This window comes from Asterias amurensis, chromosome 1 (genome assembly GCF_032118995.1).
Source record: "Asterias amurensis chromosome 1, ASM3211899v1".
NCBI lineage: Eukaryota > Metazoa > Echinodermata > Asteroidea > Forcipulatida > Asteriidae > Asterias > Asterias amurensis.
In genome coordinates this window covers 22,641,697-22,657,396 of record NC_092648.1, presented here as the reverse complement: position 1 = coordinate 22,657,396, position 15,700 = coordinate 22,641,697, and the positions used below count along the sequence as shown (strand labels likewise).

The window sequence follows — 15,700 nt, the reverse complement described above, 5'->3', positions numbered from 1 at the left end:
TAAAATGCATTGCAGCCAGCTTTAATAAAAATAAAAATTAAAAAATTAAAAGGTCCTCATCCTCCTCTTTTTGAAAAAAACCCAGACGATCAACTGGTATTTTTTTTAACTGGGCCTAAGCCTAATTAAAAAAAAATCATAAATAACACTAACAGGCAGTAACTATTTGTCCTGTTTAGTGTAAGCACGAGTGTGATATGAAATGTCTGCTAAAGTGCTGGAACTTTCTTTTTAATAAGCCTATTCGCTATTGCAGCTGCGCATGTCCGTTACTGCTGACAACGCAATTTGTTTATCTCCCGTGACCTTTTGACAATACCCGGGTTTATTGTCAAAAGGTCACGGGAGATAAACAAATTGCGTTGTCAGCAGTAACGGACATGCGCAGCTGCAATAGCGAATAGGTTATAGTTAGCGTTTTAGAAAACTGGTACCAATTCCTTGAGAAAATATTCCTCTCATTACTTCAAGGAATTGGTACTACAAGTTGCTAAAATAAAGGAAAAATGTCTGTATTCTGCCACCGTTTTTTCATTCGTAATTAAACAAAAAAGGTTTCTACTGTACTAATTTACTTAATACTAAATAAAATATTCCTTTTTGTAAAAATTAGTGAAGAAGTGGTAGCAGGATACAGAAATTTTTCCGGATTAGGAAATGTGCATATTATATCAAACAAGTTGGGCAATTTTAAATCGTGAATTTTTTGTTAAATCTTATAAAGTATTTAAAAAAACAAAAACAACTAAAAATTAAATTCAAAAACAAAAAAGATAGTTTGTTTTTAACATTTTTGTAGACAATGAAATCATGGATAAGTTTCAGTGACATTTGGTTAATTAAAACATGAATGTATTATTATTAAGAGTGACAATTTCAAATAAAAACACCAAAATTGTTCATGGCGTTAAATCAATTGTTTAGCAATGTTTTTCTTACGTTTCATGTCTCTCAATGAATGCATGCTACACCACCAACCAATCAAATTAACAAGTTTTAAACTGCATTTTGGACGTGTAGGATCTACTGGTTCTCATGTATGTCCTTCCGCAAGTGTAGTGAAGAACCTCAACCATGTTATGCCTCTTTACATGCGAGTTTACACAGAACTCGAGTCCTCACTAGCTGAGGAGGAATTCGTTGTGGGATAGCATTCAACTTTCAGATAACTTCACGGCGTCGCCATTTTCTTTAGCAGCTGAGTGCTGCATACTCGTTTCCAGGGAGCTTGCTATTGAAATTGTATGAGTCCAGCTTACTCCCTCTGGAGACTCAGTACTGGTGGTGATTAAAATGATCTGAACCTACAACCAACTGCTTTTATCGACACATTTGTTGGCCTATTTAATGTTTTTAAAGTCTTAGCCCTTTTTGCTGTCACAATAAAAACATTACTTTAGTATAAGTGTTTGTATGAACAGGAATTTGTTAAAAGGGGTAGGGGCGTAACGACAATACTTTAACATGTGACTTTAATTGCCGATCTAGATTTAGGGCGGGGTTACGGGGAGGGGGGCTCTGTCGGTTGAAGAATTTAATTTTCATCCAGTGAAACGATAGGTAGAAGACCATTAAAGGCATTTGAAAGTCAATCCAAACAATTCTTAATTTTCTAAATAACTTTTGTTAATGTTCTGCTGTTGCCCCTCTCCCTAAACCCCAAACAAAGAGAAAACACAATTAACATAAAACGATTTCCCTTCATTCGGGAACACGTACTCCTCCTCATTTCTTGTCACTTTTTAAGTTTTTTGGGGTTTGTATAATAGAAAAATACAAAACAGAATAAAAATATAAAAAAGGAGTAGGAAATGTTCCAGTGGAGGGCATATCTTTATTTTGTAGTATTGGTCTCGGCCTCCTCCCCACTAAAGAAAAATAATGATGTGCTCTGATGATGCAAATCAACTCGGATGGAGGGGGCGCGACATTTCAAGTTGAGGTGGGCCCATTTTCATAGAGCTGCTAAGCACAAACAATTTGCTAAGCACAAAAAATTTGCTTTGATAAAAACAGGATTACCAACCAAATTTCCACGCGATTTTTCAGGAATAGCAAACAACAGCTGAAAACCAGTTACAAGCATTATGAAACAAATGTAAATTTGGTTGGGAATCCTGTTTTTATCAAGGAAGAAATTTCATGCTAAGCAGATTTTTGTGCAAAGCAACTCTATGAAATTGGGCCGTGTTCCTTATTCTATAAAATTAGTAATTGTCAAAGACCAGTCTTCTTACTTGGTGTATCCCAACATAAGCATATAACAAGCCTGTGAAAGTTTGAGCTAAATTGGTCATCGAAGTTGCGAGATGAGAGACACAACACCCTTGTTGGACCATGACGAACTTGTGTGCTTTTCACACATACGAATAAAAGACTAGCCAGAAGTATTTTATTATTTTAGTGAGAAATTACCTCTCCCTCAAAATCTATGCTACTTCACAGAGAGCCGTTTCTCACAATGTTTTATACCAAGTCAGTTTTTCAGTTAATATTTGTTTTGAGTAATTACAAAACGTGTACCTTCCCTAGCTAGCTATAATATGACAACAAATTTTAGACTTTTTACAATATTCTGGAACAGCGACATGTGTCTGCGCAGTGAGGATGAAGATTATCAGTAAAGGAATCCAAACAATGGTTAGGACGCCCTCTCCCGCTGGCGGGTATACAAAAATCTTGCAAAAGGTGGTCCGATGCGCGCGCCATCTACATAAGTGTTTGGTGGTCCATTTTATGCCGTGCAAGGGTAAAAAAGTTATCTTCTTTTTGAATGATTGAGTTAGCACGTTTCTAGTCTTATGATTCATGTCATCTGCAGTTGTTGATAACGACGAACTGTGCAGGAGGTGTGCTAAGGTGACAGGTAGGTGATTTTAACCAAAAACCAAAGTCCAGTGATTAGCATGATAATGATTAGTTAGGCTTAGGTAGGGGAAGGCTGGGTGGGGGCTCGACCACATCTTCGCCCGTTATTGGTCAACAAGACCAATGGGAAAAATGATAGAGTGGAGGTCCGGACACATAGACACCACACCTCACACCAAAATGCAATCAGCTGAAAAGCAGGGTTTTGAAGGGATAACTTTCCGTATGGCGCCACCACTTTTTCACTCATTTTTACAAAAAGGGATATATCAATCAGGTAAATTAGATACAATATTATTTTATTTTTAATGAAAAAGTGGTGGCGCCATACGGAAACTTTTCCTTTTGAAGTAAATTGAACGCTATATTTGTAATTGTACACTTCGTGGGAGGTACTTCGTTCTTGAACAATCCCCATTCCCAGGCCGGCTGCCTGTGCTATAAGTATAACTTTGTAAAAAGTGGAAGGTAAGAATATGATTATGAATGTAGATTGAAATGAATGAAGTAAGTCTTAAGAATAATTCTTTTTCATTGGCTGGTTTTGAAAAAAAAAAAAAAAAAAACAGCCTGGGCGGTGGGGGATTTGTGATTTACCATCTTTTTAAAGACTGTATAAAAATAACCTAGTTGCGATAACGGGAGGAGGGTTACATTATCGCAACTATGTATGTACTCTGTGTACTTCTACCTTCCTTAGAGTAAAGGCTCCCACGGGAGCCTTACAATACAAAAAGTTGGTGAGATGTTTTCATAGGATCTTTGCCGATTACAAGAATTGTGCAACATGCTTTTATTATTAAGGCCGGTTTGAAGTCGGTCGCACGAGTCGCGCGATGGTCGGGCAATGGAAATCTTGATGCAGTTTTTGTGTTGCACGACCGACAATAAACCAGCCTTTATAGTGGGGGGGGGGGGGGGGCTATGAAAGATTTGTTACATTTTTTACTCACTCACAGTTTATAGTGTCTGTTTTCTCATTTGATTTTCAGGGATTAGCAAGACAGAACCGATAATATGGCTTCCATAGCAGTGCTGGCCCGAGCAATCAGATCATGTCTTACGTCGGTGCAGCATAAACCCATATTGAGGGCCACAAACGTCCATAAGAAATGCCCAGGGAACTGCGCAAGTTTAATCCATTCGTCGTCACGCTCCAGTGCTTATGTGACAAGGCAAAACATTGGGGTGATAGGTGTGCCCATTCATGAGGGACAGGTAGGTGTAAAGAAAGAAAACAAATTTAAGTGTTTTAGCAACTTCTTGGAATATCTGCACCATGGTACACTTAAACTATCCCTATATAAGTCAATATCGGTGGTGTCAGTCAGAAACCATATAACCATAAGGTCCACACCCTTGTTTAATATTGTGATCAAATCCTGTATAATTACTTACTGTAATTACTGTAATTACTGTAATTACACCTTTTTCTCATCAGTTAATGTTACTGAATTTGTAATTTCCCTTTTTTTATATTCTATGTCAGCCTAACATGGGTGTAATGTACGGCCCTGACGTCATCAGGGAGGCTGGACTTATATCAAGGTTGAAAGAAATGGGTAAGTAATAATCAGACTTCAATTCGATGTCAACATTTACCTATTATAATAATGGCCATATCTGTCAACTTGAAACTCCTGGCGCGGGTTATGAGAAAATGATGTTGTAACTACAGTACAGTCTTGGCAAAAATCAAAAAGATGCAAAGTAGAGTTATCCAAACAGAGTTAAGCGTTGACAACAAGAATTTTTATTTTTAGTTGTGATTTGAAGTTGGTGGAGGGAGCTTTCCTGCTGAAGGCTAGGTGGGAGGGAGTTGCAATTGTGTGGACCTGAAACAGAAAAGGATCAATGTCCTCAAGAACGTTGTGTTCATGGAATTAATGTAACGTGGGATGTGCAAGAGCCCAGTGTTGGTGGAGCAAAGGATTGTGTAGGTTGGTATCTGTACAGAAATAAAAGCGATGTAAAAACACAACAAGCAAATACAACAAGGTCCAAGAGGTCAAGTTCATAGAGGTGCGAGGTGCACACAGGTATTGGGTGGAGAAACCCTTGCATGAACAAATTAGTTTTAACTGCTTGTTTTTGTTCAGCAGTATTGGTGTGCTTATCGGGTAGCGATAGGTTTGTGGTTTGGTTGCTTGTTATTTTTGAGGGGCATATTCCAGCCCTCTAAAATATCAAAGTCCTTGTCAATTATTTGATTAATTTGGTCAAGGTTTGACAATCTATACATCATATGAAAGGGCTTTACGTACAAAACTGGATATGTTGGTGACCTTTTCTTGACCTTTTGCCCTGTCTAACCAGAAATGCCTGCAAAATGCTTTGAAAAGGCGTTGTTTTAATCTCATTTAGGCTGAAATGTACACCTTTTGATGCTTTACCATATAACACATCAAGAATACACTTTCTTTTGGATTTCTTTGATTTTGGATTAGCTATTTGTTGTTAAAACAACACTCTTCACATCACTTTAAAACACTGACCAAACGACAGCCGACCACCTAATGTCTAGTTTATTTATTGTTTTTTTTTCCGTTAAAAAAACATTTTCTTTTTCAGGGTTGACAGTGAAAGACCGTGGTGATTTGAAATATGAGAAATTTAGTCAAGACACGACACAGCCAGGAGGATATGTGAAAAACTCACGAACTCTCGGCCAAGCATTACAGAAGGTAACTTTAGATCAAAGGGGTAGTAGAGGCAGTGAAGGAAAGTTCATTAGGCTCACTTGGTAGAACAGTTTTCAATCTAAGATCATTTTCTCATCTTTGGTTTCGTTGTGCTGATGCAACTGCTCCAACGCAACAGTTGTTGGCTCGGTTGGACTTGGTTTCAAGATGGCGTCTTACACAAGCTATCAAAAATGGCAATGGAATTTCTTTTAACAATGAAAAACCTTGAAGCATATTCAGGGGGGGGGGAGAATCTACAAGACTGCAGCGTTAGTATCTCCAAATGTTTACTGGACCAGAATTTCTTTTACAAAACAATCAAAATGAGTTGAGCAAACGCTCTGAGAAGATCTATTTCAATGTGTTTATGTGTTAGTGTACTTCGATACTCTTGACAGAGAATCAAAAGATAACTGTCACATTTACAGTCCACTTTTTTCCACCAAGATATTACACAATGAGGTAATTCATTCATTTGAAAAACACAAGACCACCTGGCTTCTCCCATTGTGAGTTTACTGGCCCGAGGCTAAAATCACAGGCTTCGGCCTTTGGTCCAGTGTTAGTTTTAAGCCCAATGCCAATAGTAGTGATAAAATTACAAAGACTAAGTTCCAATACTTGAAAAAAAGGCTGTACATTTTGAGAACATTTATGTTTTACAAGATTTACTTACGTCAAGAAGTGTGTCTGTTTACCAACCTGTTTATTGCATAGTTCTCAGAAAAAGGTTTTTATCTATGAATACAGAAACTTGTTTATGGCCAGGGTTGCAAAAACATGCCCCTTAGCACACACTCTCTGACCTGGATTATGGTTTGAACTTCAAGGGAATCTCCTCCAAACAATAATTCTTTTATTTGCTGAAGTTTTATACACTGGAATCTGCCTGCCTGAGACCAGTGTTGTTAGAGTTCAGCCACTTAACAGTGCCCGAACAATTGCAGTCTTGTGCTGTAACTTGAACAATAAATGTGTTTACTAAGCAATGCATCATTTTTTTGTTTTAACTTAATGTTATTCACAGTAAAACTCCAGAGAAGATACATTACCCATCAAACGAGATACACTTTCTCTCAGTGCTTGTGCAGACTAAAACAGCTGAAATGTTAAACTGTCTACAAAGGTTTTTGCAGCTGGTCTTGTAAAAACAGTTTTGGCCCAATACAGATTGAGTTCCAAGCTTTGGGATCTTGTGAATTTCCTGTGTCCCCCAAACCCTGCAAAAAAACTCCCCAAAAACCCCACAAATCAAAAACTCAAGCCCTACAGTTCTCCAGAGTCTGCCTATTGTTGCTTTACACTATAAAATTGCAATTGTATGTTAACAAGAGTGTCTGTGCATCTGAATCCATTACCGATGGTCCAAAACAAATCCTTTAAGCCTGAGAGGTCAATGGCTCAACTATCTCAATGTTGTGTTAGCACAAACTGTTCCAAATGGTAGACTGCTGAGTGAGATAGGTAGTTGGCCTGAGGCAGTGATCAGGGCCCAATTTCATGGCTCTGCTTACCGTAAGCAAAGAATCGGCACTTACGGAAGCAGGGAGTTCCGTGCTAACGTTTAGCGCATTCCACGGGTAAGCAGGGAATTTTGGCGGGTGCGTGTGCATACTCAATATTACTAGGCATTCTATGATTACACAGCTAGTGCAGAAACTTAGCGCTTGCACTTAAGTGGAGAATGGTGATCGAAAGCGCCAAATTTGGCAGTAAGCAGAGCCAAATATTAATTGTAAAAACAAATGGGTTAAATTTGTTTGTTGAAAACAAATGGGTTAAATTTATATAGAAGAGTTTGCGGTAACACCATGTAATAACAATCTCTAAATGAGTTGGGGTGGTTCTGAAAAGAACCGTTGGGTTAACTCTGGGTTAAATTTGTTTGTTGGTAAATCCCCAAAACTGTGTGTTAAATAAGAAATTAAATCGTGCACTTCATAAATGAAGATTTTTTCCTTAATGTATGCACTGAATGAGTTATACTACTGATACAATTTTGTTGATGTTTTTTTTTTTGCACGGATCATCACCATAGCTTTCACAGACCGTGTGCAGCATAGTGACGGAACACGACGAGGCGGTCGTGGCCCTGGGCGGCGACCACAGTCTGACCATAGGCTCCCTCCACGGTCACTGCCAAGCAGAGCCTGATATGTGCGTGGTGTGGGTGGATGCTCACGCGGACATTAACGTTCCCCATTGCTCGCCCTCTGGGAATCTCCACGGGATGGTGCTATCATTTCTCGTACATGAACTGAAAGAATACATACCACATATACCTGGCTTTGAGTGGGTCAAGCCATGCCTGTCGGTCAATGACATTGCATACATTGGCTTAAGAGATGTGGACAAGTGTGAAAGGTAAGTGAAATAGTGAGCAGTTTTGTAAAGAGTTTGATTTGACCGAGTGAAAGCAGCATATCAAAGGGAGACAATTCCTAGTTAGTCTAGTGACCACATTAACAGGTAGGGTCATTCTTGGTTTTTGTCAACGATATGATTATTTATAGGCAACATTATAAAGAAAGAGTGAATGAAAGTCACAATGGTTTCAGTTGAATACAGTGTCTACTTGCTGAGAAAACAGTAAATGGTATTTTGCTATTTTCATCTGAACATCAAGTCCATCCATGACGAATCCAGCCGCAGCATTTGTTAACGAAAACCAACCCTCAGAAATCTGAGAAACGATTTATGCATTAAGCCCAGTTCATACTTCCTGCGAATGCGATGCGAATTTGAAGTGAATTTGACGTCATAACCCCTCTTTCGCTGCGATATTCGCACTGAGTTGAGCACAACTCAACCAACTCAACTCAGTGCGAATTTCGTTGCGAATTTGTGACGTCAACATTCGTATCGCATTGCATTCACAGGAAGTATGAACCGGGCTTTAGTCGTTTGTCAAATTCAAATATTTGTATTGGTTTCTAATACATGGGGGCATTTCAGTCAAAATAATTTCACAGTATGCTTACTACCATGACCATCTTTATAACAAGTAAGTTTTCGGATTCAAATTACCCAATATTTTTCCAGGGGTCATTACCAAACGATGGATTACCTTTATGCATGTGTGCATCACAATCCCATAAGTGTAAAATCACAACAGTACTCTAAAATCCAGAGTTGTATATAATGCTGTAGTGTGTAGTGACCATCCATTCCTAAAGGTTTGTGTTTTCTTGCATATCAAGGGATAGTTAGATAAAACACTTTTACTCTGTATGTATATGGGTAAAACCAAAAGTAATATTCTTTATCCCGATATTTCCATTTATAACCCACCTCCTGCTTGTTCTGTATTCTGGTTGGCTGAAACATGGTCACGTGGGATGAACTAATATAGTCTAGTGATCGCGCGCGCCTGCTCTGCGGAAATAGTACCTGGGCGGGCACTATACTAGTCTGTATGTATATGGGCAAAACCAAAAGTAATATTCTTTATCCCCGGTATTTCCATTTATAGCGGGCACTAGTCTTTGAGAATAGTGCCTAGTTACAGCGCCCTCTCTTGACTTGAACCGACAACAGCAACTACAAAACTTCCTTTCTTTTGCAGATTCCTGTTCTTATTTCACATTTAAGACCGAGGTGTGTTATAAAACACATATTGACTGGCATAATTCGGTTACTATTGTCTATTCCCCCTGGGGCATGCGAGGGCCTATTTCCCTCAGCCTTATAGCCTCGGGGAAATAGGTCCCTCTTATAGTCACTCAAATTTCCTTGGGGGAATAGACGTATACTAGGTACCTGATATTACCAGTCAACATGTGTTGCTTTTGTAAAGAAAATTAGTTTACTTTTTGTTTTCAATGCTAGTGCAGGTATTAATCATAATTAATCACAAAACTCTATTTACTGTGTTTGTTACACTTTCATTTCTAATTTGATTCTACTTTCAGTCACATATTGAAACAGAAAGGAATAACCTGTTTCACTATGCACGACGTGGAGAAGATCGGTGTGGCCGAAACACTGAGTCGAGCGTTGGACAGAATCAACCCAAAGTAAGATTCTGCAGGAGAATTTGGAGTCAGATGAAGTTTAGATTAACTAGGATGCCTTTAAATTTAACTGACAAATATGCATTTAAAATTCAGTGTAAAGATGGTCAAGATGATTAATTTGATTCCAACATTGTGGGCGTTACTCTGAGGCAGTATGTGGGAAGTCAACAAATGGATGGCTTTAATGAAAAAACAAAGTCTCATCAAATTTGTTTCATATTTCTTCCAACAGAAAAGTTGGCAAATAAAATCAATATATTTAGAAATAATAATAATAACAAATAATGCCTTTACATATTTTGTAGCCCCTGCTTAGAGTGGTATGCAAAGTAATTGGTTGGTTTTTTTTCAGACAAAGCTGTTTCTCTTGAGAGTTGGTACAAATATGGACTTCAAATGCTAGTGCAGACAGTTCGTCACAAAAGCACCAGTAAACCTCGGAATTATAATCTTCAAACTGCAGAAAAAAAGCAGTAAGAAGAGACGATAAATTTTGGCGCACACCAATCTGGTCCCAGGTTCTTAAAGCTATTAAGCAGAAAATACTGCTTAGCAAAAAAAAAGAGACACCCATTGCAAGAATGTTAGCCTTTAGGAATGTTAGCTGGTAACCAGTTTCTGTGAAGCAAGATTTTTCTGTGCTTAGCAAATTGTTATGCTTACAAGCATTATGAAATTGGGCCTTGGACACTGTTATATGAAGTCAAATATGAACTTTTTAAAACTTATTTTAAATACTTTTTGTTTATAGGGGTAATCGACCTCTGCATTTGAGTTTTGACATTGACTCTTTTGATCCACAAGTTGCCCCTAGCACTGGAACACCAAGTAAGTATCTATGTATGGGTTTTCTGACAGTTTCTTAACTAGCTTGCTTTGGGATTACAACATAGTAGACCTGTGACCTGTGTAGGATTATTACACAATACATAGGACCATCGGCTTTACGTCACATCCGAAGAGCGTAGCATTAAGGGTTCAGTGCGTTGCTTAAAGGCACTGAACACGCTTGGTAATTGTCAAAGACCAGTCTTCTCACTTGGTGTATCCCATCATAAGCATAAAATAACAAGCCTGTGAAAATTTGAGCTCAATTGGTCATCAAAGTTGCGAGAAAACGATGAAAGAAAAAACACCCTTGTTGGACAAATTTGTGTGCTTTTAGATAGGAATAAAAGGCTTCTGGCTAGAAGTCTTTTATTATTTTAGTGAGATATTACCTCTTTCTCAAAATCTATGCTACTTCAGAGGGAGCCGTTTCTCACAATGTTTTATACTATTACTAGCTCTCCAATGCTCGTTACCTAGTCAGTTTTTAACTTAATATTTGATTTGAGTAATTACCAAATGTGTACCTTTCCTTTAAGGATACAAGTGTCAGGACCAGATACACCATTACACGCCATTATTCATAAATTTGTGTGTACCAGTATGTCTCAGCACTATTGATAACAATTTATTTTGTGCATGTTGTCAAAGCAACCAAAAACCTTTTTGCTGGGATTTTAACAAGAGAGTAGTACCATGGTCCTACATGGTCCTACCAAGGACTAGCAAGGACTAGCTGTTCAGTTGAGAAGTTGGTACCTTTTACATGTATATAGGAGGAGACATGCATCATTTGTGAAATGTGGCGATGTATATGTAGAGGACCCCCAGTCCTATGGTTTGCTCTAAAGCTCTACATTTGTTGTTACTTTTTCTTTTTTGTTTAGGCTTTGGTGGTCTGACCTACCGGGAAGGATTGTACATTGCAGAGGAACTGGGATCGACAGGTAAGGACCACTTGTTGCTTGTTATAGAATGGTAACGATGAGTATTTACAAAACCAACTGTTATTTAGGTTGATTGTGCCAAGATTGAAAACAAATCTTTGACACTTTTCTTACAGTCAACCAATTTTGTTGATAATCTTACCATGATGATTGGTTCACTTTTATAAATTCAAATTTTGTCTTAAGATTATGACCTGTAAATGTGCTTTTCGGCCTGCTTGGCCGCCAGTTAATTTCATAAATAAACCAGAATACATCAATATTTACAGAGCTAAAACTGACAAACACATGGCTAGATAGCACAGTTGGTATAGCGCTGGCAGGTTGATCTGGAGGTCGCAGTTTCAAGTATTTTTTTGTGTTCAACCACAGCTTCCCTTGTGTTTTATTACTTGTTAACTAATTGTCTGTGTACGTCTTCTGACAGGCTTGGTGAACATGATCGACCTGGTGGAAGTCAACCCTGAGCTTGGCTCACAGACTGAGGAGGAAATGACGTCTAAGGCAGCAGTCAACATCATCTGTGCTGCTCTTGGTGAGACAAGGATGGGCTACGTACCGGATAACTACCAAATCCCACCAAAACCTTTATAGTTCACAACATCCCCCATCCTACTTTCTCTCGAAAAACCCACCCAACATAAGTAATAAGAGAAATTATATGGGCCAAGCAGTGTTACTCCCGGCTAATGAAGTTACGAAGGCTGAATGATTTTAAAGGGATAGTTGAAGTAAAATTGACGCAAGTCTGTACACTGGCACCAAAGCAGCGCTCACACAAATTGCACTGAACCATATTTGCTTCTCTTAACCCAGGTGTATATTTGGGAACCTGAGAGGACTGAGACAGTATTGTATTTGGTTAACCGCTTAGCACTATAACTTAAGCAGCCTCAGGTTATACGCTCTCCAGAGAGTTGAGAAAGATTGAGGAATTATCAAAGTATGAACAGGGATAATAATGTTGTAAGGCATCTTGATCCATCTACTAGGACAGTTACCATATTATGGAAATAAGAACCATTTATTATTAGGAGTATTATTTTTAATTATTAATATGACAAACGAATCATGCAATTGCTGTTAACTGCTTTATAATGACCGAAGAAGTAATTGGATGCACATCTTTTTTATCATGGTTGTTAAATTTTGATCAACCATTATTTTGTCTTCCCTTTAGGGTGTGGTGTTCTCTGAATAACAGAGTTTTTATGATACACAATTGCTTTTGTTAGCCTGATGAATTGCTTATATATACATATATATATATATATAAAAAAGCAGTGGTGTAGTCAAGTACTTATTAGTTGAGTACCAAGTACTGTCGAGTGCCTAGTACTAAGGTGATTGAGATGTACTTGAGTAGTAGTACTTGGGCCATTGAGTATGAGTACAAGTGTTCAAGTACTAAGTATTATAGCCGAGTGCCAAGTCCAACAGCTGACTACTTAGCATTCAGATCTCGGAGTGCGAGTACTTTATATTTATTAAAAATCCACCAAATTGAGGTATAAAACATACATTATTTTGTTGACAAATTTCTGGAAAACAATGTTCGCTAGTTATGATGAACTATCTTTTAAACATAAATACAACATAGACAACTTCAATTTTACTTCTTACATTTTTATTTTGCTGTTTGCATACAACACTGCATTCTCGCATTCAAAGGAATTGGAAAGTAAAGTCGGTTTTTATTTACCACAAATATTATATACATGTACAATCGGAGTCCAAGTATATTTTCAGTTGCCTGAAAAAAATTACTTTTCAGAATCTTCAAAACAAGATTGTATAAAATTAATATCTTTTAGAAGGTACATCTTAACTTCAGTTCCATCTTGTATTTTTTTTAAGCAGTAGTCTCCTTTTTTAGTAGTCGCTAACTTACTGCAATTTTAAACCATTTTCTTTTTTCCCAAATTAAGCATAGAAATGTACACTTATTTTTGTAGTTTTCTGAAATACTGAATGTTGACTGAAATTCTCTCACTGAACATACAATAATTTGGGCTATTGCTAACCTATGCTTTGTTTCTGGTTCGAGTCCTGGATTCAAGTCCGGCTCCAGCTAGGCTGTTGAAGTATCGTGCGAAATGCTAGCCTTGCTCAAGGCAGTCGCATTATTAAAGAGTCATAAACCACAGGGGTAACTGATTTTAATTGTGGTTTATAACTTGTTAGTTTAAATAACAAAGTTGCATCAAAAATAAATAAATCAAATGAATGGACGACTTTTGCAAGTCTATTTAGATTATAATAATTGCCATTTTTTATGCCAACTAGGTTCCTAGAACTGCATTATTTAATTGCTCCAAACTGAAAAAGAGTGTAGTGAGTTAGTACCAAATAAAGAGTCGACCCTGTGTATTTAGTATGTGTTTTGTTTTGGTTGCACTTTCATGTTTGGTTTAGATTTCTTCCTCCATGGTCAGAATGATTTAAAAAAAAAACGTTTAGCATCAGTGTACATAATCGTATCTATTTTCTCAATATGGATTACTACAGTGCCCTTTTGTACAGCAACCCGGATTAAGGTAACAAATATTGATAGGTGAAATTCAAACTCTCTCATGACTAATAGATACAATACAAGCATGTTGATTAAACTAAAAGGGTTGCGAGAGTAAGTTTATTCATGTAATGGTGTGAATGCATTTTATCTAGATTGTGCGTGTTCACTTCGTTTCGATCATTGTCAAGTGGTTTAGCCACTTTGAAGTGACGTAGTTTTCGAGAAAGAAGTAATTTTCCACGAACTTGATTTTGAGACCTCAAGTTTAGAATTTGAGGTCTCGACATCAATCATCAGAAAGCGCACACAACTTCGTGTGACAAGGGTGTTTTTTTTTTCATTTTTATCTCGCAAATTCGACGACCGATTGAGCTCAAATTTTAACAGGTTTGTTATTTTATGCATTCGTTGAGATACACCTAGTGAGAAGACTGGTCTTTGACAATTACCAATAGTGTCCACTGTCTTTAAACCCAAACAGTTGTTGGTTACGACCGAAAACGCACCCAAGACTGTCGATAACAGAAATAAAACAGAACAAAAACGAAAAGTACAAACAATTGTTTTGGTACAAATTGTTTTCTGAACCAATATTATAGTTCGATCAAAGTTTTGTAAAATAGACACGGTTTAGGCCTCCGGGTAAAAGTTTACTTGTGGTCTCAACCAAAGACTATAGAGCGCCGCAAGGCGCAAGATGAGGAACTGAAGCTTTATCTATTGTTGGAACGTGAAATACGCATGGGCGCCATTTCAGCAAGTAAATGTTTTGTTTCCCATTGATAGGAATGGTCATTGTCTGCACTGATCTATTGTTGTATCAAAAGAGTTACTTGCCGAAATGGCGTCCAGTGCCATGGGATTTCACATTTCAGCCCGAGTTCCGCATCTTGCGCCTTGTGGCGCTCTATAATCTTTGGTCTCAACATACCGGACTCTTTATCTAAATAGAACATAGGCCTATTAGTATTCTACTTTAATGAATAAAAATGTTTCGCGTTCCAAAGAGAAAATAACGTTTGTTTGAAACACTATTTATCAAGTTGTTAAGTAACCGGATTATAGTTATGTACTTTTGATATGTGTTTATCTACAAAGTAACAAAGAGGGCCAATGATTCGGTATTGACAAGGGGAATAGTGATACTAGATGGTATTTTTATACATTAATTTAGAAATAAAAGCACATCATTGCTTCTCTTGAAGATTCACATTATTATTACATTCAGTGTTATGTCACTGTTTAGCTGGTTTGTCATATTAATGAGGAAACTAATGTTAACTTTGTTACAACGCCATGTGGTCTTTGTTTTTTTTAAGAGTGCCTATATATAGGCCTATTGGATTCGGGGTCGATTTCACCAAACAGGCCCTAAATTAGGACTAGTCCTGGGACTCTTTTTGAGTTAGTACAAACTTAATGCTAGTCCAATTAAGGACGAGTAACTCGTCTTAACTCCAGACAAGACTATAGTCTTAAGTCTGCGTATCGTGAAACGGAGCTGTGTGGTGAGCTGCGGCATAGAGTTGGTTTCACTTCGACGTGTCGATCAGCAACTGTTAAACTATAATCGTTTATAAACAATCAGGAACAGGCAAAAGAATAATGATGAGGCATTGTTGTTGTTGGGCTTTTTTTTTTTTTTTTTTTTTTTTTTTTTTTTACTCTGGAACGGAAATCAAGACATAAATGAGACTCCCACATGTTTTATGTTTTGTCAGATATTTAACAAAATGTTCCTACTCTGAAACGGGCATATTCATGGTTGCATCGTCTTCTAATTCTTCCTTTCACTAAATCAAAGCAAACTAAGTTTTTGGTTGCGGTTACATGACATAGACA

General features: G+C 37.6%; 2 protein-coding genes across 3 annotated transcripts in view; one reads left to right on the top strand and one right to left on the bottom strand.

Annotated features, from left to right (window-relative positions):
• LOC139954128 (uncharacterized) overlaps nucleotides 1–1,203 on the bottom strand; it is a 36,965-nt gene extending 35,762 nt beyond the window's left edge. For both annotated transcript variants that reach the window (XM_071953827.1, XM_071953853.1), the window contains exon 1: nucleotides 940–1,203. In XM_071953827.1, coding sequence (XP_071809928.1) covers nucleotides 940–964 — 25 coding nt within the window. In that variant the 5' untranslated portion in view covers nucleotides 965–1,203. The remainder of the gene's footprint in view (nucleotides 1–939) is intronic.
• A 1,490-nt stretch (nucleotides 1,204–2,693) lies between these two features.
• LOC139954025 (arginase, hepatic-like) lies at nucleotides 2,694–13,720 on the top strand. Its single transcript, XM_071953709.1, has 9 exons — nucleotides 2,694–2,866; nucleotides 3,861–4,086; nucleotides 4,358–4,430; nucleotides 5,440–5,552; nucleotides 7,591–7,916; nucleotides 9,464–9,568; nucleotides 10,320–10,396; nucleotides 11,284–11,343; nucleotides 11,771–13,720. Exons 2-9 carry the CDS (start codon nucleotides 3,886–3,888, stop codon nucleotides 11,935–11,937), a joined length of 1,122 nt encoding a protein of 373 aa, XP_071809810.1. The 5' UTR covers nucleotides 2,694–2,866; nucleotides 3,861–3,885; the 3' UTR covers nucleotides 11,938–13,720.
• The last annotated feature ends 1,980 nt before the right edge of the window (nucleotides 13,721–15,700 follow it).